Genomic DNA, 23,670 nt, shown 5'->3' with positions numbered 1-23,670 from the left:
CAAATTGGGGAGCCTACAGAGACGACCCGGTCACCCTAGTCAGCCAACGTAAGCCAGTGCCTGCTGCATGCCTGCCAAGGTCTGTAGTGGCTGCTGTGGGGTCATGAGGATGGGAAACTGGGCCACTGTGCTCCTGGAGCTTAAGAGTTGGTGGGGAAGAGAGGCAAGTCCCAGGGATGCCGCCACACAGAAGGTGACGGGTGCGGTAAGGTGGGACGATGACCCCACACCGTCCGGGCCTGGGCCTGCTCCCTGGGGAGTGGGTTTAGGTCCCTTTGCCTGGAGTTTCATGGATGTCTGTTAGGGCTGGGCCCAGTATCATGGCCCCCACCTCTCCCCCACGGCCCAGAGGAATCACTGCACAGCTGCTGCGTCCCCTCCAGCATTTCGACCAGGCAACATCACGCTGAAATGAGCATGCGGGGCTGCAGGGAGAGAGGAAGTGGCCGGTGCAGGCAGAGGAGACCAGTATCTAGAGACCAGAGTCTCATTTGCCTCTGGTACAGTGAGTCTTAGACAAGTTTTCCTGTGCCTCAGTTTCTTCCCTATAAAAAGGGGAGACCCAGACTAGCTCCCTGCCACGTTCCTGGCACTTTTATGGGTATCTGTCAGGGAAGCAGAGCCACGTGGCTCAGGTTCAACTCCCAGCTCTGCCGCCTACCACGTTTGTGACTTAGTTACACAAGGAAGGCAGGCTGACTTCCTGGTACCTCAGTTTCTTCATCTGTAAGATGGACTGTGATAGAACCCATCTCACAAGTCATGTTAAGTGAGTTATACATGTGACACCCATAGACTGTATCAGGCACGTATCTGCAGAGAGAAAAAGGCAACCTTGAAAAACAATAAAGTTGGAACAGCCACATTTTAGGTTGCTCACATAGTAGATGGCACAATACAGTAACTGCCAGGTGGGGCGGCTGTGAGGGTTTCACAGATGGCCTGTGAGGAACCTCTAGGCAAACTGCCTGCTTCACAGAAAATGATCAACAATTACTCATGGGCGACCTTGGGAGAGGAAGAGTCTGGCCAGCGATCGAAGGGTCTACGGTGCTGGCCAACTGTATCATGTGCTCGTGCCCTCTCAAATTCTGTTCAGAATGTGCTGAGGTATGAATTGATGAATTATTAAGCACTCTCTGTCTGAGGGAGGAGACGAAGTTTTCTGTTCCTGTCCTGTGTTCTTAGACAAAGACTGTTGTATAGACATATTGCTTTCTTCACTTGCACCTGTAGAGAATCCACAAGAGATCCTTCGCCCCATTTTACGGATGAAGTGACTGGGGCTCGCAATCTTCACGTGATTCTGGCCATCTCAGGACTGTTCAATGCGGAAGACAGAAACGGCCTGAACTCGTGGTTCTTGGGCTGCTGGCACAGCGGCTCTCTGCTCTGACAGGCTCCTGGGAGAGATTTTGCTGCCTCCTGGCCTCTGGAGCCCCTGGGAGATGGGGCATCTCTGAGCCCAGGCCGGGACAGGGTGCCCTGTCCCACACCGGCTGCAGCCAGGCGGTCACCCTGTGCTGACCCTAGAGGAGGCTGGGGGCTAAGAGCGAAGAGGAGCCCTCACACCACCCACTGGGGGCCCTGACGATCTGCAGGAGGAAATGGACTCGCCCTCCCCTGGTTGGAAGCTGCTCCACCCTCTCGACTTTGACCCCTCGGCCCCCTCTTTTATTCACTTTATCAGTCATCCATTAATTCATCATTAATTCATTCTAGAGAGGATGGCAGGCGAGGCTGACCCAGCTCTTAACTTCAGAAAGCTTCCAGTTTCAGTCCTAGAGGTTGTCTTTCGTTAGAAAGAGCCAGGAGAGGGCCATGCCGGAGGGACCGGAGCTCAGCCTTGTGCACCCTGAGTGAAGGCGGGCTTGGCCGGGAAAGGAGCTGACGGCCTGACCGTTCCTCCCCACCCCTGGGGCAGGAGTTCCCGCTGCCCTGAGAGCCCCTCATGCTTTGGGGGACAGCATAGTCCACGAGCACTGGCCCTTGATTCTACGTCCTTGGATGAATTATTTAATACTCATTGGCCTCAGTTTCCTCATCTATAAAGTGGGGTGACAATAGATCTTCTACATTCAGCAACCTCATTATATTTGTAGAATGAAGCGTGTGTCTCAGTCGACAGTGCACTTGCCTGTGTCCTGGACAGATGTGAGCTCCTTTGGGGCGGGAACAGCACCTGGCTCCATGCTTGGCACCTGGGAGGCCTTGCTGCCCTCTTTATAGGTGACTTCTAGGAACGGATGTGCCTTCTCCGCTACAAGAGCAAAAGTCAGAGCCCCTGGGAGGAGCCCCGGGCCAAGGGCTGGTCTGGGCTTCCAGCCCCATGCTCGGTGATGCCATGCGGCCCCTGCTTTCTGCCCCGGTCATAGAGAGAATCAGGATCACCTTGTCGGAATCTTAAGGAGGTGATAAAGAAAAGTCGGTGCAGGTGTATCTGAGGACGATCAGAGGGATAAGAGTGTGCACAGGAACGGAGAGATAAAGCAAACTATAAAGTCATTGTATTGTTTGCTATTATTCTTACACCCCCTTGTCTGGTGTGGGCCTGAGATGCAGTTCTGTTGCCTGAACGTGAGATCAGCTGGCACGGCCTCAGAAAGACCCAACCTGGCGGGTGAGCTGAGCTCAGGGCCAGGTCACTTCCCACCCCCACCCTTACCCCAGGACATAGCTGGCAAATGTGTAGTCAGGCCAGCTCTCCACCCACATATCTAAGGTGTCGCCCCACCTCTTGTGACCTCGTCCATGGCACCGCTGCCGTGAAAGGGGAAGGCAGGCCAGAACCAGGTCACCAAGATGGGCCCTTCTCCCCATGGGGCACAGAACAGATACAGAGAGTCTGCATGGCGGCCTCTTAGGACTGGAGATTTGGGAGGAACTGAGAAGTGATCCTTCAGCTCCATGCTGTGCAGATGGGGAGGCTGGGGTTCGGGCGGGGGCAGGGGGCGAGGAGTCCCAGGCCCTGGGGCCTCCCAGCTCACGGCCTAGTGCTCTCCCTGCATTCATTCCCCGGTGTCCCCAGCAGCACATGGGGACGCTGAGGAAGAGAGCGGCATGAGTGTGAGGCTCACCCAGTGGAACCCCGGCCTCGGTGCAGGGGAGAGCCCCCAGCCTGGCCTTTGCTATCCTTTCTTGTGTCTGACTTTGGGGGCCTCCTGGGGAGGCCGGACTACCTCAAGCACTGGTGAGCAGGCCTTGGCTTTGCATCACCTGGCAGTGTGTTCTAAGATGTGGAAACGTCACTGGCTTCCTGGCTGGGACAATGCAAACTCAACTAAATGCCACTTTCTATTTCTGTTCCTAACCTATTTCCCTGGGAAGCCCCAGGAAGCAGCGCACATGACATGTCTAGTTTCCCAGGCTGGGGATGGATGGCTGGATATAGAAGAGAGCTTGGCTGAGCAGAGGCTGCATCCCGGGAGATACTGAGCCTCTCCCATGCAGGAAAGCAGCCTGTAGGTTGGGAGGGTGAGGGTGCTCTGACAGGTGGCCCCAGTCCTGCAGGGTGACCACTGATCTGGGAAGATCTCTGGGTAGCTGACCAGGTCCTACAAGGTCCACAAAGCCAATGTAGAGCCAGGGCCTGGGAGCTCATCTGGTCTTACCTGCTCTTTTCACTAAGAGGAAAGCACAGGGGGAGAGAATGTTCCCAAGGCCACACAGCCAGCACGTAGTGGCAGCAGGACAACCTCGAGGCCAGAGTCAAATCCATCAGTGAGTCATCACATGGATTCCTCAGTCCATTCCTCACTCACCATCGGCAGCATTCACCTCTAGAAGGTGATTTTCAAATCCCAGATACGAAACACTAAATACTAAATGCGCACGGCATTGATACGGCGACGCGTCTTCCATCGGGACCAACAGAGTCACGGGACGGGGAGCAGCGTGATGCAGAGGAAAGATGGCACGGACGGGGGCTGGGTCCCCCGTGCCCAGTGCAGTGCCTCGTATGCAGTAGGAGCTCAATCATGGCTGTCGAATGCGTGAATATAGTTGGGAAGGGGCAGGATGGCCGCAGTGGAGCACTCATGGGAGTCTGAAAGGACAAGTTTCGAGCCAGTGAAAGGACAAGGTGGCCCACAGGGAGAATAAACCACTGGGGCACCTTACCCCCATGAGGTAGCGTGGGCAAGCCAGAAAACCTCCCGGAATCTTTCAGATTAATCCATTCACCACAGGTCTGCTAGGGGCTAGAATGGAGACACTTGAATGTCTTAGCCACACCCTGCACCTGAAGCTTATGACAAAGGCACAAGTGTGTCCTCCTGCCGCATGCCCAGGGTTCCTCACAGCCACTGCACTGGGTGGGTTCATGTATTGATCAAGGTTCGAAGCCCCTGGCAAAGTGCAAGTGACTATTTTGGGTCATCGGGCTCCCTCTCAAAGTTGTGAGGTCCTTTGAAAGCCCACTAGTGTCTCCCCTCATTTTGACAGAGCCCACCTCCTCCATTCTACTCAGCAGCATGTGTGCATGTGGTGTGGGCTGCCTTGACTCCCAGCACGTTCACTTAGCAGGATGCAGGCAGAGCTACACCAGTCAGGGCCTATTGTCAGAAGTCTTCAGCTCTAATTTGGGGGACAGGGAAGTGGCCCTTCCCACTGTGGGCATGACAGTGGTCCCAACTCTAAGCTGAAATGCACAAGGCGGCACCAGCGATGGGCTTGCTTGCCTGGTTGGGAAGAGCACAGTGTGGCTAGACAGAGGGATGAGTGTACTGTCACTTCTCATTCAGTGACTGGGGCCTTAGGCCGGGCCTGAGAGTGAGGCTCGAGAGAAAAGGGAGGGAGGCAGGGAGGGGCAAGGAAAGGACCCCCATGAGCTGCTCTGGGCTCCGGCTCCCAGCGGGGCGTGGGTGCTGACCCGAAGCCTGGAGAAGAGGAAGGCTTTCCCCATACCTGCCCTGGGAGCTTGTAATCTAAATGCACGACCTTTCTAGAGCTTAAAGATTTTATTAGCAGGCTACTTGATTGATTCATTCATTCACGAGACAAACACTGAATGCCTGCCGAGTGCCTGACAGTGTGCCATGCACCGGGTATGCAAAGATAAACCACAACCCAGGAACTGGGTCTGTGTCCTTCTGGGAGCTTCTAATGGGGCACAAAAAGCATTCCTCCAATATGTCAGTTTGCCAAGGTGTGTCGATAATTTTAATCAAGTTTCTTGTGGTGTCTCAGAGCAGGGGCAGTAGCTTGGGCCTCACCGTGCTCGTGGAGATACGAGGCAGGGGCAGGCGGCTCAGTTCCCACCCGTGTTATGCTCTGCTGAGCCCTGCGATGCTGAGGGATGCCGAGGCCACCCTGTGACCAAGACCTACATCCAGGAGGGCTACTGGGTGACACCCACGCAGCAGCCTCCCTAGAGCTTTATGGTGCTTTTCCCTGCCGTTTCCCCTGGGCTTCTGCAAAGAAATGCCATTTCATGCCTGTTCTCTCAGATGTGTGCCCCGAGCCCGCCACCATCGCTCAGCTGATGTCAGAGACGCTGGAGAGAAGAGCTAAAAATAGCTCCAGTTTGACGTGCAGCTCTCAGGGGCTGAACTGGCAGCTGGCCCCTCCACCTTTCCTTCATGCCAAAAGCATCTCAGCTGCAGTGTATGTGTGTGTGGTGGGAGGAATGATGGGGGAGTGATGTAGGGGAGCAGAGGGGCTCCCAGGGCCAGCCAGGCAGTAGAAGGTTCTAGAGTCCATTCTTATACTCAGAAAGAGCCTGTAGCCCGCTGCCGGGACTTGGTCAGCACATGATTCCTGCTGTGCCAGGTTTGGGGGCCTTTGATCCACCTAGACCTTGTATTTCAGGTGGTTTTGAGAGAATCCACAGGTGGAACTTCTGTGACCCTGTGTGTGGACACACAGGTGTATACAGCCAAGTGGGCATTTATTTGGGTGCCTGTGATAAATTGCTGGGGCTGAAAAGGCCCCTGGCTGGTCCAGCCCCTGTCCTCCATCTGAGTGTCTGACATCTGAGCCCCAATAGATTGACTTCTCTCTTCTCGAACTGTCCCAACGGGCAGAAAACCTGTCCTGTCACAGCGTTATCCTGCTGTGCTGCTTAGGAAGTTCTCTCTTGTGTCCAACCCCAATCTTTCCTGTTTTAATGGGGCTCATATCCTCATTCTGGTCTCCTACCTGGGGGACAATGTGTTTTACGTACATGAAACTAGGGTGCAGGCATCCCATGGTCAAATGAGAGCAGAGGCTAAATTCACAGTAGCGCCTCCGACCAGATGTCTCCCAGGGCGGCCCGGGGGCACTGGGTGTACAGACTTCCCTCTTTGGGGTTGAAATGTCACTACATAAGTGACTCCAGTACAGGGTTGGCCGTGAGGAGAGCTGTGGCAGTGGAGGGGGAGGCTCCAGGGGTGGAGACAGAGGCATGTAACGCAGCCGAACAGAGGCTCCCACGTGGCTTTCCAGCGCGGGCGTGCTGTCTAACCCCTCTGAGCCTCGGTGTCCTGATCCGTAAAAGGAGCTAGTAGATGATCTAATTCATGGGGTCGTTGAAGGAGTAAATGAAGTGGGGAGAGAGAGGGAATGAAAGGCAGCCCGCGGGAGAGTACAGTGCCCGGAGTTAGCAGCACACTCTGGCGTCCGACCAGCCGGTCTGGAGCGCAGCTACGTCCCTGCGTGCCCCCTCGCTTCAGTTTCTTCATCCGTAGACAATCATACGGCTTTTGAGGTGAATGACTTACCATATGCAGACTGCTTAATTGTGGCTGGCACATAGGGAGAACCCAGCAGATGAGCGCTAGTGCTATATAGTGGGTGGACAGGAAGGAAAATACCTTGACCCGACAGGGAGTCAGGTGTGTGGAGGGGAGCTGGGCCCTGCTCCTACCTGCATGCCATTGACTCTGTGCCCAGGTAGGAACCCCCGCAGCTGTTCCCTGGGTCCTGCGGCAGGAGCAAGCAGCAGGACAGTGCACAAGCCCTTCCAGCCCGTCCAGACCTCAGGGGTGTCAGCCCTGACTTGTCTTAAGCAAAGACATCAAGATAACATATGCCAGGAAGGTCTGGGAGTGAGAGCCGTCAGGTGTGGCCGGGAGGCAGGGAGCAGGGGTGGGAGAGGGAGGTGAGGAAACTGACTACCTAGATGCAGAGCCCGTGGGGAGCCACCCGGGTTACCGAATCTAGATTAGCCTCGATTTCCTCATCCGCAAAATGGCAATGGTGATAGCAGTAACCTGGCAGTAGCGGTAACCTGGCAATAGGCTGTTCTCTGATCCTGGCAGTGACAAGTCAGGCGCTGACGCCTCTGAGATCTGTGGATAACCCAGAAGAGCTGGAGGGGCTCGTGCACTGTCCTGCTGCTTGCTCCTGCACCAGGACCCAGGGAACGAGCAGCCACGGGGCCTCCTCCCTGAAAATGGCAACTTCAGAGCTCCCCAGTCAGCACCCTCCCTGGGTGGCACCTGATGGCCCAGCTCAGCAGTTCTCAGCAGGCGACAAGCCCCAGAGCAGTGAGGTTCCCACACAAGCTCTACGGAGCCCAGAGCCCTGAGCAACCCCCAACCCCTCTGCTGGGCCACTTTCTCCTACAGCAACTGCCTGGCCTCCTGGCCCTAGACCCTTCCAGCCCTGGATGTGGAAAGGACACATGGGAGGAAACCTCTACCCTCTAGAAGGATGGACCCGACGAAAATGCAGATTTTACAATGTTGCAACAGCTTTCAACACCTTTACAGCTGTCAGACAAGTTATGATTCCGAAATAAACCAGGCACAGGTGGAGGGAAATGAATCAGGTGTGAACAGGGCCAAGGGCCCTTCGCAAGCTCACATAGCAGTGAGCTCTTAGGTGCTTTGGTGGCAGCTAGCCCGGCACCATCCTTGATATTGGGGGCAGCACGTCATCAGGTTTGGAACCCCCTGCATCCTCTCACTTCCCATCTGACCAGTAATTACAGCAGCCCTGCAAGCTCTGAGGGTTCACAGTACCCAGAAGAGCCTGGTGGCTTGATGTGGGTGTGGCTTTTCCTCTGTGTCCTCATGTCTGCTGTGATGACCAAGAATGGCCAGAAGCAAGCAGCCCTGGGCGAGGTGGGGGGGAGGGGGCGGGCAGAAGAGGAGGCACAGGCAAGAGACCACCTCCTCGGTAATCCAGGGTTGGCTGTGACTCAGGGCTGTGAGATCATGTGCCTCCAAGTGTCTGTACAGGTGGCGGCTTAGACGTGCGTAGTGTGTACATGCACGTGGTTGTTCGTATATGTGGGTCTCTGTGCTGCGTAGGACACAGTGTATGGCCACGTGGGTGTATGGATTTCATAAGCAGTTTGCATGTCCACACCAGGGACGTATAGTGTGCATGCGCGTCTATGTGCGGCGTCTGCGTGGAGTGCGTTCCCGGCGTTGGCATGTGGATGAGTGCAGTGGTGTGTATGCATCCGTGTAAGAGAGAGAGTGTGCACCACACTCACCCAGGATGAGGCTACAGATGCTCTGAGGTGGCCCCAGGGGCATGGCTACTTGTATTTAAATGCAACAAAAATATAAAGGCATTTTTTTTAAAGAAGCAAAGAGCCCTCCAGGTAAATAACTGTATTATTAGTTTCAGAGGACAAGTGTGCTTTGCCTCTGAGGTCACCTTTCCAGGTCTTTCCATAAAGAGCCTGAGGGGTCAGAGTGCTATGGCCACCCCGGAGGCCTGGCTGCTGGTGGCAGACACAGCTCGTGTTCCAGGGCCACAGCCCTAGACGGGTACTTGGGGCCCTAAGCACCGCGGGCAGGACCCCAGGAGCCCCACGGGGGTGGTGGCCAGGAGCTGTGTTGTGTGGTTTTGCTTCAGCTCTGCCGCCAGGGCAGCGTCTGCAGGTGCACACAAGGAGGGACAGTCAGTGACCCCTGTCGGCGGCCCCTGTGCAGAACTGGGCCTTCCTCCCCTACCCACTCTGGGGCCTGCTCTGCACTGCGGGTTGCAGGTGAAATGCAGGGTGTACGGTGGCCTCCGACCAGCATATGTGAGTATCCCCTCCCTGACGGGCACGTGGGCTCTGGAGGGGCAGCCTTCTCACAGTGACGCCCGCTGGCTCCGCGCCTGGAGACCGCACACAGAAGAGGAAGGCAGGCCTGCGATGTTCAGTAACGTCAAAGCTGCCGTCCAGGCTGTGCGCCAGCAAGATCTGCTTGTACCTCCTGCTTTGCGATGCTGCCTCTCGTCTCAGGTTCCTCCTGCTCCTCCTCCTCCTAGGGGAAGTTTGAAGGGCCAAGTCCAGACCGGGGTCTTAGGCACCCTCTGAGGTGACTGCCACTCCCTGGGTGGGATAGAAGAGCTCACAGAATTATTTTACGAGGTGAGAGGTGAGAGCTAGAGACTGCCAAGACTACCCTGCTCGTGTTGGTTACCTGCGTAGACAGTAAGATCCCCAGCTTTACCCCAGCAGTCCCCCCTCAGTAGCTGGTTTGGCCCAAGAGGGCCTGTGGGAATAGGACTGTGGGGCTAGCTCTGCCTTAAATCTTTGTAGCCACTACCCGTTCATTTTCTATCCAGGCTCAGGGCAGTCCCGAGGGTGAGTCAGTGCCCCATAGCCGTCCCTCACCTCCCATCCTGGGGTGTCATCAGCCGAGTCTTCTCATTAGAGGCTGGGTCCTTGGGGCCAGGCCCGAGGAGACTTTTTTGGCCTGGTGAGAAAGAGCAGGACAGGGTGGTGAGGTGAGAAGTCTTGTCTTTTTCTCCTTCGCTCAGGCTATTCCTGCCTTCCTTCTTGCTTAGTTGGCAATTTTGAGAGTTCTGTACATATTCTGGGTACAAGTTCTTTGTCAGATATGTGATTTGCAAATATTTCTCCTGGTCTGTCGCTTATCTTTTCATTCTCTTAACAATGTCGTTCACAGAGCAAAAGTTTTTAATTTTGATGGAAGCCAATTCATCATTTTTTTCTTTTATGGTCATGCTTTTGCTGTCCTATTTAAGAGCTCTCTGCCTAATACAAGGTCAGAAGGATTTTCTCCTACGTTTTCTCTTAAAAGTGTATTAGTTTTACACTTTAATCTATGATACATTTTAAGTTAGTTGTTTTCTATGAATGACTAATTGTTCCTATATCATTCGTTGAAAAGACATATTTTTTCCATTGAATTATCTTTGCACCTTTGTCAAAAATCAAATGACCAGATGTGTATGGTTCTGTTTCTGGACTCTCTATTCTGTTCCGTTGATCTGTATTTCTCTCTCTTTGCCAGCACTACACTGTGTTAATTACTCTAGCTTGATAGTGAGTTCTAATGTAGTGTGAGTTCTTTAAATTTGTTCTTTGAAAAAATTATTTTGGCTGTTCTCTTTCTTTTGCCTTTCTATATAAATTTTAGAATTTTCTTGTCTATGTCTACAAAAAAATTCTGCTGGGGTCTTTATTTAAATTGTATTAAACCTGGAGATCAGATTTAATATAATTGGCATTATAATGTCACTGTATAGAGTCTTTTAATTCATGAACATAGTATGTCTCTTTAGCATTTAGATTTTCTTTGATTTCTTTTATTCGTGTTTTGTAGCTTTAGTGTACAACTCCCGAACATTTTATTAGATTCATTTCTAAGCATTTTATTTTGGGGGGCTAATTGAAATGTTACATATTTTTCAAATTTCAATTTCCAAGGGTTCATTAGTAGTCTATAGAAATATATTTAATTTTTATATGCTGAACTGTGTCATGAGACTTTGCTATACTTACTAAGTAGTTCTATAAGCTTTTTGTATACTCCTTGGAATTTTCTATTTAGATGACCATGTTCTTTACAAATAGGGACAGTCTTACTTCTTTCTTCGCAATCTGCATAGACTTTATTATTTTGCTTATTGCACTGGATGGGGCTTCTACTAGGACGTTGAATAGGAGTGGTAAGAGTAGTTATCATTGTCTTGTTCCTGATCTTAAGAGGAAGAATTCAGTCTTTTATCATTAAATATGATATTAACTATGGGTTTTTGTAGATATCTTTCATCTATGTTGGGCTAGTTTGTTGAGATTTTTTTAAAATCATGAATGGATGTTGAATTATGTCAAATGCTTTCTTTCTCCATCAATTAATGTGATGTATGGTTTTCTTCTTATTATTATTGATTACATGGATTGATTTTTTTGAATATCAAACCTGCCCTATAGTCCCAAGATAAACCCAAACTAGCTATGGTATATCATTCTTTCTAGATATCGCTGGATTTGATTTGTTAATAGTTTGTTGAGGATTTTTGCATCTATGTTTATGAGAGATATTTTCTGTAGTTTTTTTTTTTTTTTAAATATAGTTTTAGTTTCTTGTATGGTATATGTCTGGCTTTGATATCAGAGTAATTCCAGCCTCATAAAATAAATGGAAAAGTATTCTTTCCTTTTTTGTTTTCCTGGAAGAAAGTGTGTAGAATTGGTGCTGTTTCTACTTTCCATGTTTGGTAGGTAATATTATTTTTCTTAAAGAGGATTCTCCAAGCTCAGGCTTCACAACCTAGACTCAGCCCAATTTGGGGCTTCAAGAGTGAGTCATTCTCTACAATCAGAGGTTTCAAAATGCCATTTCTGAGACTGTTATAAGAAGCAGCAGGGGACTGTAGGCCCAGATAGGCAAACCTATTCAGCTGCTTCCCCTTGCAGAAATCATTTATTTTCCATCCCAGCCAGCGTCATGCAGAGCTAGAGCCAGCTCTCAGTGGGGCAACTGAGTTTGGGCATGACCTTCTCTGATTTGCCTGAACCATGACTGGCTGTGTGACTTTGGAGAAGTCACTCAGCCTCTCTGAGCCTAAGATGAGCCAGTGGGGAAGAAGAGAAGACAAGTGTGTCTCCCTCAGAGTGCTGGTGTGAAAGTGAAAACAACCAGAGAGCTCAGACAACCAGAGAGTTCTGGTGGCAGGTATAAGGAGCGTTACATAGCCCCGTGGTTTATAGGGCAGGGGGAAGAGAGAAAATTGGGAAGAGAACAAGCCAAGTGAACTGAAGGAAAGACAGGAGGAGAGCACCTTGAGGGGAGAGGGGGACAGAAATAGCTGCTATCTGTGGCTTCTGATCTCCAAATATTCTCACGGACATCTCATTTGAGCCCCCTGCAGCCTTCTGATAGGGCACGATTGCATGCGTTTATCTGTTCCATATGTCCTAGCATCCTACTCTGGGCCAGAGATGAGGAAACTGAGGCTCAGAGAGGTTAGGAGGTCTTTGCCCAAGATAACACAGCCAGTGACAGAACTGGAAGAGATCCCAAGAGTTTGGGGCAAAGTGTGCTTTTCCACTGTACTAAGTTCAGAGGCAAAGAGACAAATGGTCCACCTCTGAGAGGCATATGGGTAGGAGCTAAGAGCACTGGTCCTGAATGAAGCCAGACTACTGGGCTTGAAACCCGTTCAACTACTTCTTAGCTGGGTAAATTGAAGCACGTTTATTAACCTCAGTGCTTCAGTTGCCATCTGTAAAATAAGGGTAGTATTGTGTCTATAAGGTTGTGGTGAGGAATAAATGAGTTACTAAGTACAAAATGCTCAGAGCAGTGCCTGGCACTTATGAGAGCCACGCGAACATCAGGTATTATTTGTGAAGATGCTAGGCCATAGTTTTGGCTTTGTGGAGCCAGCCATGCGTTCAAAGAAGGATGAAATTATAAACACTGATGGAAGCTTAGGGATCCTCCAATCTACCCCCTGAGATGGGTGAAGAGTGCAGGCCCAGCTTTGGGGAAGACTTGCCCAAGGCTGTCCAGTCCTATAGATCTTAGGCCAGGCCCAGCCTTCCTGAGTCCTTGCTATATGATGACACACTGCTTCCCTGCTTTGAGACCCATGTATTTCATGATGTAATGTTCTTAGGGGAGAGATGGTGTGATAGGAAGTGACACAAGATGTGGAAGCAAATCCAGGGGGAGGAGAGTTGAGTGTCTTCTCTCCTGGACTACCTTCCTGGGAGTGGTGAGCATTCTGAAATCTGCCAGGGAAAGGGAGAAGTTGAGGGTTTGGGGGAGTAGCAGCCCACCTGTCTCCTGTAGATGCCATACCTCATAGGGATGTGCTGAGTACGTCTGCGCCTGCCCCTCAGCCTTGCTTGCCACCCCCTGCACCCCTACGCAGCCACAAGGGAGGGTGCTGGGCCTTAGGAGGCCGCTAGCTGGAGATGAGATCATCGCCTGGAGCAGCCTTCCTGCGTGGCTTAGGGTCTGGCGACACCTCGTGGCCATAGGCCAAGGCTGTCTTTGCACAGGTGCTAGAGGCTTAGCAAGAAGCTGCTGGTGGGGTGTCCCAGAGGTCACTTAGAGTAGACCCACTCTGGATTTAACACATAGCGCTCAGCTGTCTCTTGGGGGCCCAAGGACTTAAAGATAGAAGAGCAGTTTGGAGTGGAATAGGTGGAAGGGACTTGATCAGGAAACCCTGAATTGGACTCCAGTTTGGGAGGCCATGTGAGCTGGTGTCCTAAGAGGCATGGTTTCCAAATTTGATTTCGGACTTGATGCTGGTGTACTCTGGGCTCATGGCTTCTGTTTGCTCATCAGCACCAGGGGAGGGGCTCTGGCTTTGCCCACTCTCGCCCTCCTTTCTTCCCACACCCTGGGACGCTCTCACGGAGGAAATTGGGGGTCGGTTTCTCTGTCAGGCATTATTGTTGACTCTCACACTCATTGTCTTCCACTGCTCTGGCCACGATGGGCAGAGGGGCTGTGGCTTAGGGAAAATGAGAGGGGCTGGGCGGGTCAAGGGCTTCTTTTGCCATGGTCAGGCAGATCTAGGTGAATCTGAGTGTCGGCGTCACCTTGGCCTGGGACCTGGATGTGTAAGCTTGGTTCTCCCACATAATCATTCCTCCACCTTGGGCCACTTTGTGAGGCTAGGAGAGGCAGAGTCTGTGGTCTGAGTGCACCCCTGAAAGCATATTGATTTGTGGTCTGGTGCCAGTGGGAGTCTGTAGCCCGCGGCATTGTGTATTGCAAGTGCCACATGGGGTAGAGCTGACTTTTGGATCATAGAGACTACATCTGACCTGAAACCCCCAACACCAAGACTCTGCTGGGTGCATGGCTGCTCTGGGAGCCGATGCAGAACCTCCGGACTCGTAGCCCTGCTCCAGCACCTCAGCCGGGACAGCCCTGTCCCCCAAGCCACCTTCCCAAGCCACCATCAGATCTGACCAATCTGACTCTTCCTTCCTTGATTCAGAGTCTGACCCCCCTGCCTCCCTCCAAACTCCCTGTGACCAGTCTCCTTACAGCTGTCCCCGCCCAGGCTTACTGCTCACATCCAGGCAGTTCTCTCTTCCAGGCAGTTCTCTCCTTCGGGCCCCAAATTTTGACACTGCTTTCCTCTCCTTCCTCTCCTTCCTCTCTCCATTCCCCTATTCCCTCTCACATCGCTCTCGGTCCTCTGTGTCCCTTCTCTCTGTATGTCTTTCTGTTACCCTGTCTCTGTCTCTACCTCTCTTTCTCTCCTCGTCTCTCTCTGTCTCTCTCTGTCTTTCTGTCTTTCTTTGTCTTCGTCTCTCTCTTTTTATCTCTCTGTCTCTCTCTCTCCGTGACCCTGTAGCTTCATAGGTCAGGTACACCAACCTCCCTGCCCTTTTCCAGATCTCTTCCCTGCTCCCTTAATTTTGAGAACTTACAGACTGAGGCCGAGAGAAAGGCATTGACTCATGGGAAGTGCCACAGCTAGTGAGTAACGGAACCAGAATTCAGTACTTCATTTCACTTGAGAGCCTCAGTTTCCCATTTGTGAAATGACGATAACCCGGCTGCCCCACACGGCCTGTCAGGGACTCCAGGAGGTGATGGGCCCAGAAACACCTGCTCTTCTCCCACACCCCTCCCTCCCTGACAGAGTCCTCACTGTAGTGCCGTCCTGCCCTGTTTAAGGTTCGTGTTTAGGATCCAAATTGGGCCACAAAATCAAGCTTTCTGAAGCCCGCTTTCAGCGTGGTGCTGCCTCCTCCTCTGGCTCCGGCCCAGCCTCAGAGGCCACTGGCCAACTTAGATGGTACCTTGAATCCTCTCCTTGACTGTGGCTTGGTGACAGCTCTTGAAAGTTCAGACGAAAGTGAGGCATGGAGTTTTCTTACTTAGACCTGATATGCATGCCCGCCACTCACGTTACCTCCCGAATCGCCCCGCCAACTCCGTGATGCTGCGATTCTTTTTCCCATGTTAAAGAAGAGTGACAAGGACACGGAGTTGGAGTAATTAGTCCAAGATCCCGTTAGCAAATGACAAAGTTGGGATTTGAACCCAGAGCCCGTATCCTTCCCTGAACCTGCTTCCTTTGCCCCTTGTCCCTCCCTGATGGAGCAGGGTCAGTGCATCTGTGTGACACCTGGACAGAGGTGCAGGTTCTGAGTCTCCTTCACGTAGAGGGGGCACACGAGCTCGGGTGTCTAATGGCCTGGGGCGGGGGGCAGCTCATAGTTGCTCTGCCATCCAGCTATGGATCCCTGGTTGATCCTTGTCTGTCTTAAGTGAGAATGACACCTGCCTGTCGCCTGGCACCCAGGCAGCCTGTGCTATTTAGTAGAAGCTCTACAAATGCTACCCTCAAGCCTTAGCACCGTGTCTGTGCCCGTGGGCTGGGAGGACCCCTAGAACCAGTTCAAGTACCTGGAAAACCTTGGAGTGAGAGAGGGGACGCTGGCATAAGCAGCTCTGGTTTGGGGGGACAGCATGGCCCTTCCAAAGCCCCCGCCTCTACCCACACTCTGTTCTGTCCTATCTCTCTTGGCAGGTATATCCGCACCATGTACCTAGGGATTCAGAGCCAGCGGCAGAAGGAACACCAGCGACGCTTCTACTGGGCTATGATGTACGAATATGCAGACGTCAACATGTTGCGCCTCCTCGAGACGTTCCTGGAGAGCGCCCCCCAACTGGTGCTACAGCTCTGCATAATGGTCCAGAAGAACAGCGCCGAGACGCTGCCCTGTGAGTGCCCCCGCCTCCCAGGAGCCTGGGGAATGCGCCTTCTCTTGGGCTGAGACAGGACCCCCGTCCCGCCTGGCGACCACCTGGTGGCCACCTTCTATCGCACTCAGTGCCCAGCATACTTGATGGGCATCGCCCGTCCTGACCCCTGAGTCCTCACGACGCTCAGGCCTCCGTGCGATGCTGACGCGGTCCACACCAAGGGTGCACGAGTGGCACAGACATTTCCTGAACACCTACCTGTGTGACAGTCTGCTCACCTGGGCATGGCCACTTTGTTCATATGAGCAGAGCAGAGCCGGGGTCTCACATGTTCCTGGAGCAGCAGAGCGGAGGGCCCTGGTCGTCCAAATGAGGGGAATGGCCCCTTTCCTTAGGTGTCGGCCTGAGCTGAGGTATTCGGATGTGTACAGGATGGGGGAGAGGACCTGGAAGTAGCATATGGGAAAAAGACTAAACCAGGTTAGGCAGCAGTTTCAGATGTTTTTACGAGTGGTGCTCTTCCTTCAAATCAAAGTTTATGCACACCATTTATAAAATAGCCTCAGGTTGCTCTGTTCCTGTTAGATGGGGGTCCAGAGCCTGGTGTACTCTGCCCACTGGCCACCCTCCCCCCACCTGGCCCCTGTGGCCCCTGATGGTCTCCAAGAAGCCCTAGAAGCCCCCACAGCCTGGTCCAGACAGCGCTGGTCTCTATGGCATCAGGGCATCTCTGGACACCAAACACCTGGCTGCCTGAGGAGCCCTTGCGAGGTTAGACTTCCCTGGTCAAGGCAGAGTCTCACATTAGTTCACTGGTGCTCAGACCCGCCTTGCTCTTCCAGCCTCGAGGGAGCCCTCAAGGCCTTCTTTGCACTTTGATATAATGGGGAGATGACAATAATACTTGATTTTTAGGGGGATGCAGTGACGTAACGCACGTAGATCACTTTGAAAACAGTCAAGCTCTGCAGGCACCTAAGGGGTGTGTTTATCATCTCCAGAGCCTCGTAGTGAGTGGTGTGGGCCGGGTTCTGGGAAGCCCCAGCCCTCTTTGGCCTGTGGCTCATCCCTGCTTCAGCCTCCTGGCTGAGCCCTTCCCATGACAGTTCCCCAGATTGTAAACGTGGAGAGGCGGATGTGAAATCCCTGGAGAGGAAACTCAAGGGGCAGCGGACGTTGCTTCCTGCACGTGCTCCAGACGCGGGAGCCCAGCGGGGCCAGGTCAGTGAGGGCCGAGGGCCGTCGGGGTGCGAGGGCTGCTGGGGTGCACTGCCACCAGCAGGCCCCTGGGGAGAGCTGGCCGGGGGAGGAGGGTCCTGCGTCCTGGAGGAGCTTCCTCCCCACCCACTCCTGTTTGTGCCAGCAGCTCAGAGGCTGGGTGAGCATCTCCCCATGTTCGTTTCGGGGTATGGCATAGGCGTTTCTCAAAATAGGCTTTTGTGGTTAAACACGTTTAAGAACCACTGGGCTAAAGAAAACTGAGTGGCAGTCTTTGCTGTTGGATCGTGAATCCCGAAGACAAGGATGGAGTCTGCAGCAGCCGCGGGGCTGATGGGAAGGAAGCCTGCCGTCACCAAGCACAGGCTGCAAGGGGCTTGGCGTCCGGCTCTCCGTCTGCGCATCACCAGACCCTTTTGCTGTGATAACAGATGCCTTCCCTCTCTTTTCCCATAAAAAGCTGCATGACATGTATGCACGTTAAAGAAAACCAGTTTAAGTATTAGAAATTGGAGGAGGGGAGAGAAAGCCTGTGAACTTGGAAGGAATCTGCTCGTGACACGGAAAGAATCTCTCAGCTGTGTGAGCGCGTGGGGTGTGGCAGCCTGGAAAGGTGGGGGTGCCGCCCGCCCCGCTACCTGATAGCCTTTTGACCTTTGGGGAGTTACTGATCCTTTCTGTTGCTCAGTTTTCTCATCTCTGAAATGGGGAAAATATTAGTACCTACCCCAGAGGGTTGTTATAAGCATTTTATAACCTGACAAATATCAAATGCCTTATATGATATTTGGTCTGGTCATTTTGTTTGTAGTGGTGGTAGAGCTTTTTTAAAATTGTTGACACACTTTCTGAACTGAACTGCGAACTTTACTAGTGAGATCCACGGTTGACTGGCCTTGCTTTGGATGGTCTTTGATGACACCTGTCTACTTTATACCATCAACGATAGTAGATGGTTAAAAGATCACTATTACTATCACTTTAATAGGTGAGTTTTCCATTGATCTTGCCCAGTGCCGGCTTCTCCCACTTTTACCATCTCCCTGCTTCTATTCCTCACTTATCACTGGGTTAACAGTGCAGTAGTCAGCCTGCAAGTTAATATAACAATAACAATAACAATAATAATAATTATTATTATTATTATTATAAATAAACCAGAAAATATTGTGCTAGAGCCATTTGGGTATTTCAGCAGGGTCTTCCTTAAATCTGATGTCTTGAAAGTTTAAACAAAGATAAAAATAAAACTATAAAAGGAGCATATCGTTCTGACGTGCCATGTACCCTGGCAGTGAATCTCATGTCTGCCGAAAGCTCTGCCAGTAGCCCGGATTGTGGCAGGGTTTGCAAAGCGGTCCGGAGTCGTGGTCAGACAGAGCTGCGTGTGAATTCCAGCCTCGCCATTTACTGACTTTAGGGCATGGGCCAAGTTAATTTCCCAGCTGGGCTTCTTCGCGTGTAAAGTGAGCGTAATAACTGCTTTGGGGGGTGTCGCGAAGGTCTCATGAGCTGTGCATTCGCCCCTTTAGCACCTTGCCTGGTATATCATGAGTACTTGATACGGACTGCCATTCAACAAAGATGCGTTAAATTAGGTGCATCTTAGCAGGGCACATGCGCCCAGGGGAAGAGGGAGCACAGCAAATGCTGTGCAAGCCCTCAGGCATCTCCCATCTCTGGGGAGACAGAACAAAAACAGGCAGATGACATGTGCTAAGTGCTTTGCAGCCAACAAACATGGTGCTGAGACCAAAGTGCCTGGGATGGGGCTGGAGAGAGTCTGCTCTGGGCAGGCGGGTGGTGGCCAGAGAAAGCGTCCCCAGACAAGGGATATTTAGGCTGAGTGTAAATGATGAGAAGGAGCCAACTCTAGGTAGAGCAAAAACAGCTTTCCAGGCAAAGGGAACAGCATATATACAGGAAAAGCCTGGCTTGTTCTGGAAAGTGAACAGACCCAGCATGGCTGGAGCTTGGCAGTGGGTGGGGAAGGGGAGGCGAGAGGTGCGGGAGGAGGATGGGGAGGAAGGCAGGGGTCTGACCCGGCGGGGTTCGCTGGGCCCTGCAAGGAGCTTGGGTCTGTACCGAGTGCAATGGGAAGGGTTACGTAGGAAAGCTATAGGATCAGATTTGCTTTTAAAGAGGATTCCCCTTCCTTTTGTGGAGGGGGAAGAGCAGGAGCTGAACTAGGGACACCAGCCTAGAGGGTGCTGGGGAGGCCCAGAGTGAGATGATGGGGCTGAGCATTTTGGGGAAATGTTGCCAAGCGTGCGGATTTCAGTGGTGCCCTGGAGAGCACATCAACGAGACTCAGCTGGACCAGTGAAGGCGATGAGGAGGGAGGTGGCTTCTAGCCGGGTGCCTTGAGATGGAGGAGGATTGATAGGGGAACTGGCTTGCGGGCACCGATCAGGAGTTAGTATCTCTATCGCTTTTCCTTACGTTTGGGGTTTTCCGATGCTTCCACATGGAAAAATGGCAGGGACAGGAGTGTGGGCCACTCGCTGTGTCCACGCAGCACCTGAGTCTGCCTCAGCGATGACTGTGGCCAAGTCTCAAAGAGACAAGCTTGTGTGGAACTGGTCACCGATGCAAGGAGGTAGCAGAGGTTGGCATGCCCTGTGGACTGGTCAGCTCCGGCACGCGCACGTGTGTGTGTGTGTGTGTGTGTGTGTGTGTGTGTACCCCAGATACAATTACACTGAGTAGATCAGAAGACGGTGCTTCTGCTTCTTGTCCCTGGAATCTCAGCCCAGGGCTTGGCTTTTTGAAAATGTTCTCAGTCTTCGAGAGCATCCGCATGAGCCGCCTGTGCTAAGCACTCAGGGAGAAACCTTGTTATCCTACTACCCAGCTCAACTTGGCCTGAGCGGGAGACGAGGGACTGGGCCCAAGACTCAGGACCCTCCCAGCTCCCCAGGATGCCTGTTAGTGCGAGACACACGAGAGCGCTGATCCCTTCAACGGGCTGTTTCTTGAGGATAGTCTTTATTCTGACCCTGGAGACTGAGAGAGCTCGGCCAGATCCAGTGAGGCCTACCCAGTTAGTGAGAAGTTGGTACTAAAACCGGGGGCCTCACACTTCCGGGGTGGTATATACCCCTCTGTCTTCTTAGATCCCTCTGGAAACCCTCTGGAAAAAATCCTGGGCATCCCCAGATACCCTCTGAGCCATGTGCGCCCCCTCAACCCTCTGAGCTCAGCTGGGGGAAAGACTGGAAGTCCCTGGGTGGGACTGGAAGCTCAAGCCCACCACCCAAGCTTGGGCCGGAGCTGGAACTTCAAGGTAGGGCCACCGCTGATCCCAGAACAGGGCCAGCCCTGCTCAGGGACACACATTGGGGATATGCTTCCCCCTAGGGTAAGGGGTCCTCTCAGAGAGACTCAAGAGCAGATCTGACTTGTTGCCATAACTGGCACTCCACCGGGTGACACTTTACAGGTGTTTGGAACCCCTGTGGGTGGGGGTCGGGCAGATGCAACCAGAAAGACACCTTGGCTTGGTGTCAAGAAAGTAACCCCACGACTTCAGTTTCCAAAGTGATTCAAGTGACAGAATCCTTAGAACTGAAGAGGCGGATGGAGGCCATCCGGCCCACCCTCCTTGTTTAATGCATGGGAAACTGAAGCCTGAGAGGCAAGTCAGTTGCCCAGGGCTACGCGGCAGGAAAGGCTCTCAGAAAAGGCCCCTCCTGCTGCCGCCTTGGACCTGTGGCTGAGACGGTAGCACTGCACCTACAGGACGTGGTTCAAACACCAAGCCTTGCCCATGTCGTCCTGCCCACCCCCAACACACACACACACACCTGACCATCAATAGCCATGGATACCTGCACCAAATTTATGTAAAAACAAGCACCAAAAAGAAAGAAAAGGAAGTACGAGAAAATATTAAACCCTGTCTTTAAACATTGCTTTTCTTTTAAACAAGCGTTGAATGCTAAGATTCAGTTAGGGCTCTTTCTGTCTCTCATTAACCTCTCTGACAGTTTTCTTTCTTAACTTCAATTGTTAGCTTTTACATCGAAAGCCCTTCTAGTGACTTCTACTTTAGCTTTACATTTTCTTTTTTTTCTAGCAAGAGCCCTGACAGACAGCGTCGAGCGCTTCAGCAAGGCAAGTGTTCATTCGTGTTTCTCTGCTCTCGTTAAGTTGAACTGTGACTGTCTCTTTGGCTGCCAGCCCCAAAAGCCCTTCTTCTTTTCCCTAGTAAGGATGAAACGCACCCCCGTGGGGAGCATCAGCTCCCACTTCAGTCTCCCCGATCAGGTTTCCCTTTGCAGTGAAGGGCTCGACCTTCTGGTTCCGGTTCTCGGGTGAAGGAAGGCCCAGGGGGCTGCTTCTTGGCTGTCGGCTCAGTTAAACCGAGCTGCCCGCCTCGCTCTCCCAGCAGTGGGATACTTCCATGTCTCTCCTCCGGGGAGCTCGCTTTCTTCTTATGCGAAAAGTGCTTTCTGGCCCCTTTCCAGTGCTGCTCATGTGGACATTAGCTGTCACCCTCTAAGTCTAGGACACAAAAGTTGATTACTTGATTATTTAGGATTTGGGTTACAATGGAGTGAAGCTTCCACCCAGAAAGTGATGGTGACCTGGCTCTGTGGCCCAAAGGTAATGAACGGATCTGTGCTCTACACCAAAGCAATGAATTTTCCCCCTCAGTTTGCTCAATTCCAAGAAGTAAAATCTGTTATTAAAATAACCAATCCACTGCGTCGAACATCGGATAATGAATCACCTCATCCAGAGTTATAGGAAGCTTCTGCGCCTGCCCCAACCCCTCACCGGTCTCAGCCACTGCCCGACCACACCCGAGGGGAGCAGAGCCCTTCTCCCTGACTCACCCTGTGCTGAGCTGCAGTCGCTCATCTCAGAGACATACTGTGGGGTTCCAGCCTTTGGTCTCAGCTTCCGGGCTGCTCATCACACTTCTATATCATAGCCAGGAGCAGGTTAATGAAGGAAAAGATGTGTAATTCCCTATTGGCCTCATCGTCCTGGCTGTCTTGCATCTTCACCCATAACTGAAACGACGAGAGATGCAGAAAGACAAGCCTGCCTTCTCTGGCCAGAACACAGAGGAAACTTGGCCTCTCTCATTTCCCCCGGGGCTGGCCTCTCTCAAGCTCTGTGTTTCCTCTCCTTTTGAGGAGATAGCCCTCCTTCTCTCCCGTCAGACACCTGCTTGGCATCTACACACAAGGCGCCCTGACCAGCCAACTCCAGCTCATAGTCCTGCTTCAGCTACCAGAGGCGTCTTCTTAAACACAGCATTCGTACCTTACACTTTGAAGCAAAATTTGCAAAGATTTTAAACAGAGACGTAAAGCCTTTCGCTGCCTCTGTCGAGCTTGAATCCACATATAATTCCGAGGCCTTTCAGCTGAGGCTTGCCCCCAACAACTGGTAAGAGAAGAAGAGGAGAGTCCTTCTTTTTTTTTTTTTAGTTGTGGTTAGAACACTTAACGTGAAATCTACTCTCTTAACAAATTTTTAAGTGCAAAAGAAAATGTAGTACGTACCTATGAGTGAGAGTTCGTAAAGCAGGAGAAAAGAATGAGACAGATGAGCTAAGTCCATTTCATTACAGTTAACACGGATGAAATAGCTATTGTTCACCTGGAAATGTTTGTGCATGAAATGCTGGAACAGTGACGGGCATCGAGGCAGGCTTCCTGAGCCCACACAGGCTGACCAGTACAAGCGCATGGGGGAGGCTCTGAGGGCTGCAGGTTTAGAGCCTGAGCAGTAACTGTAATTGGTTCATTAATTCAGTAACTAATTATTAAGCACCTACTATCTGCCCAGCATGGTTCTAGGAGCTGGGGATGGATATAGCAATAAATGAAAACAGATAGATAATCCTGCCCTCTTGGAGCTTAAATTTCTTATAGGGAGAGACAGACAATGAACATAACAAATATGTCATTTTATATACAGGTTTCTCCCTCTATCCGCAAGTAGAGCGTTCCTATGAGAACTTTTGTAAGCTCAAATGGAGTAAGTAAAGCAAAGAAGCAATTACTATTAATTTATATGGAAAAAAATTTTTGAGTGTTCCCAGGTAACAGAACCCAGCAACCCACTCAAGCAACACTTTCCATTGTGTCGTTACTGGTTGCCGAATAGAAGAGTCCACTTGGCTACTAACAGAACCAATAGTAATTTCAGCAGCTTTCAACTTCCTTTCTCTCTGCGTGTAAATAGTATGAATGGAGAATGCAGGCAAGTTCAACACACGCAGTGTTTTTATTTTATTCACTATAATCAAAACACTTAACTACAACCAGTTTTACACTAAGTATAATACCCTTAGGCTTTTCTGATAAGGCATCTTAGAAAGAAGAAATAAGTGAAGCCGGGGGCTCTCTTAGGCTTTTCTGATACCTTGAGTTACATCTTGCTAATAGGTGCACAAAATAAATCGAGATCAACACAGATGCTCAGGCACAGTTCAGAGCTCTGAGGCTTGAGGCTGAGATGCTGTGGGTCCGGGAGCAGGAGCTTGGCGGGGCCATTCTGGTTGCTTGGCGTGTGTGTGCTGCCTCTATAACACCTTGTGCAAAATAAATGCTGAACACTGCTT

General features: G+C 51.7%; 1 protein-coding gene across 1 annotated transcript in view; it reads left to right on the top strand.

Annotated features, from left to right (window-relative positions):
* XKR6 (XK related 6) overlaps positions 1-23,670 on the top strand; it is a 291,730-nt gene that overhangs the window by 252,702 nt on the left and 15,358 nt on the right. The window contains exon 4 of the mRNA XM_039876069.1: positions 15,691-15,887. Coding sequence (XP_039732003.1) covers positions 15,691-15,887 — 197 coding nt within the window. The remainder of the gene's footprint in view (positions 1-15,690; positions 15,888-23,670) is intronic.

Source organism: Pteropus medius, unplaced genomic scaffold (assembly GCF_902729225.1).
Source record: "Pteropus medius unplaced genomic scaffold, Ma_sr-lr_union100, whole genome shotgun sequence".
NCBI lineage: Eukaryota > Metazoa > Chordata > Mammalia > Chiroptera > Pteropodidae > Pteropus > Pteropus medius.
This window is presented reverse-complemented; position numbering and strand designations above follow the sequence as displayed.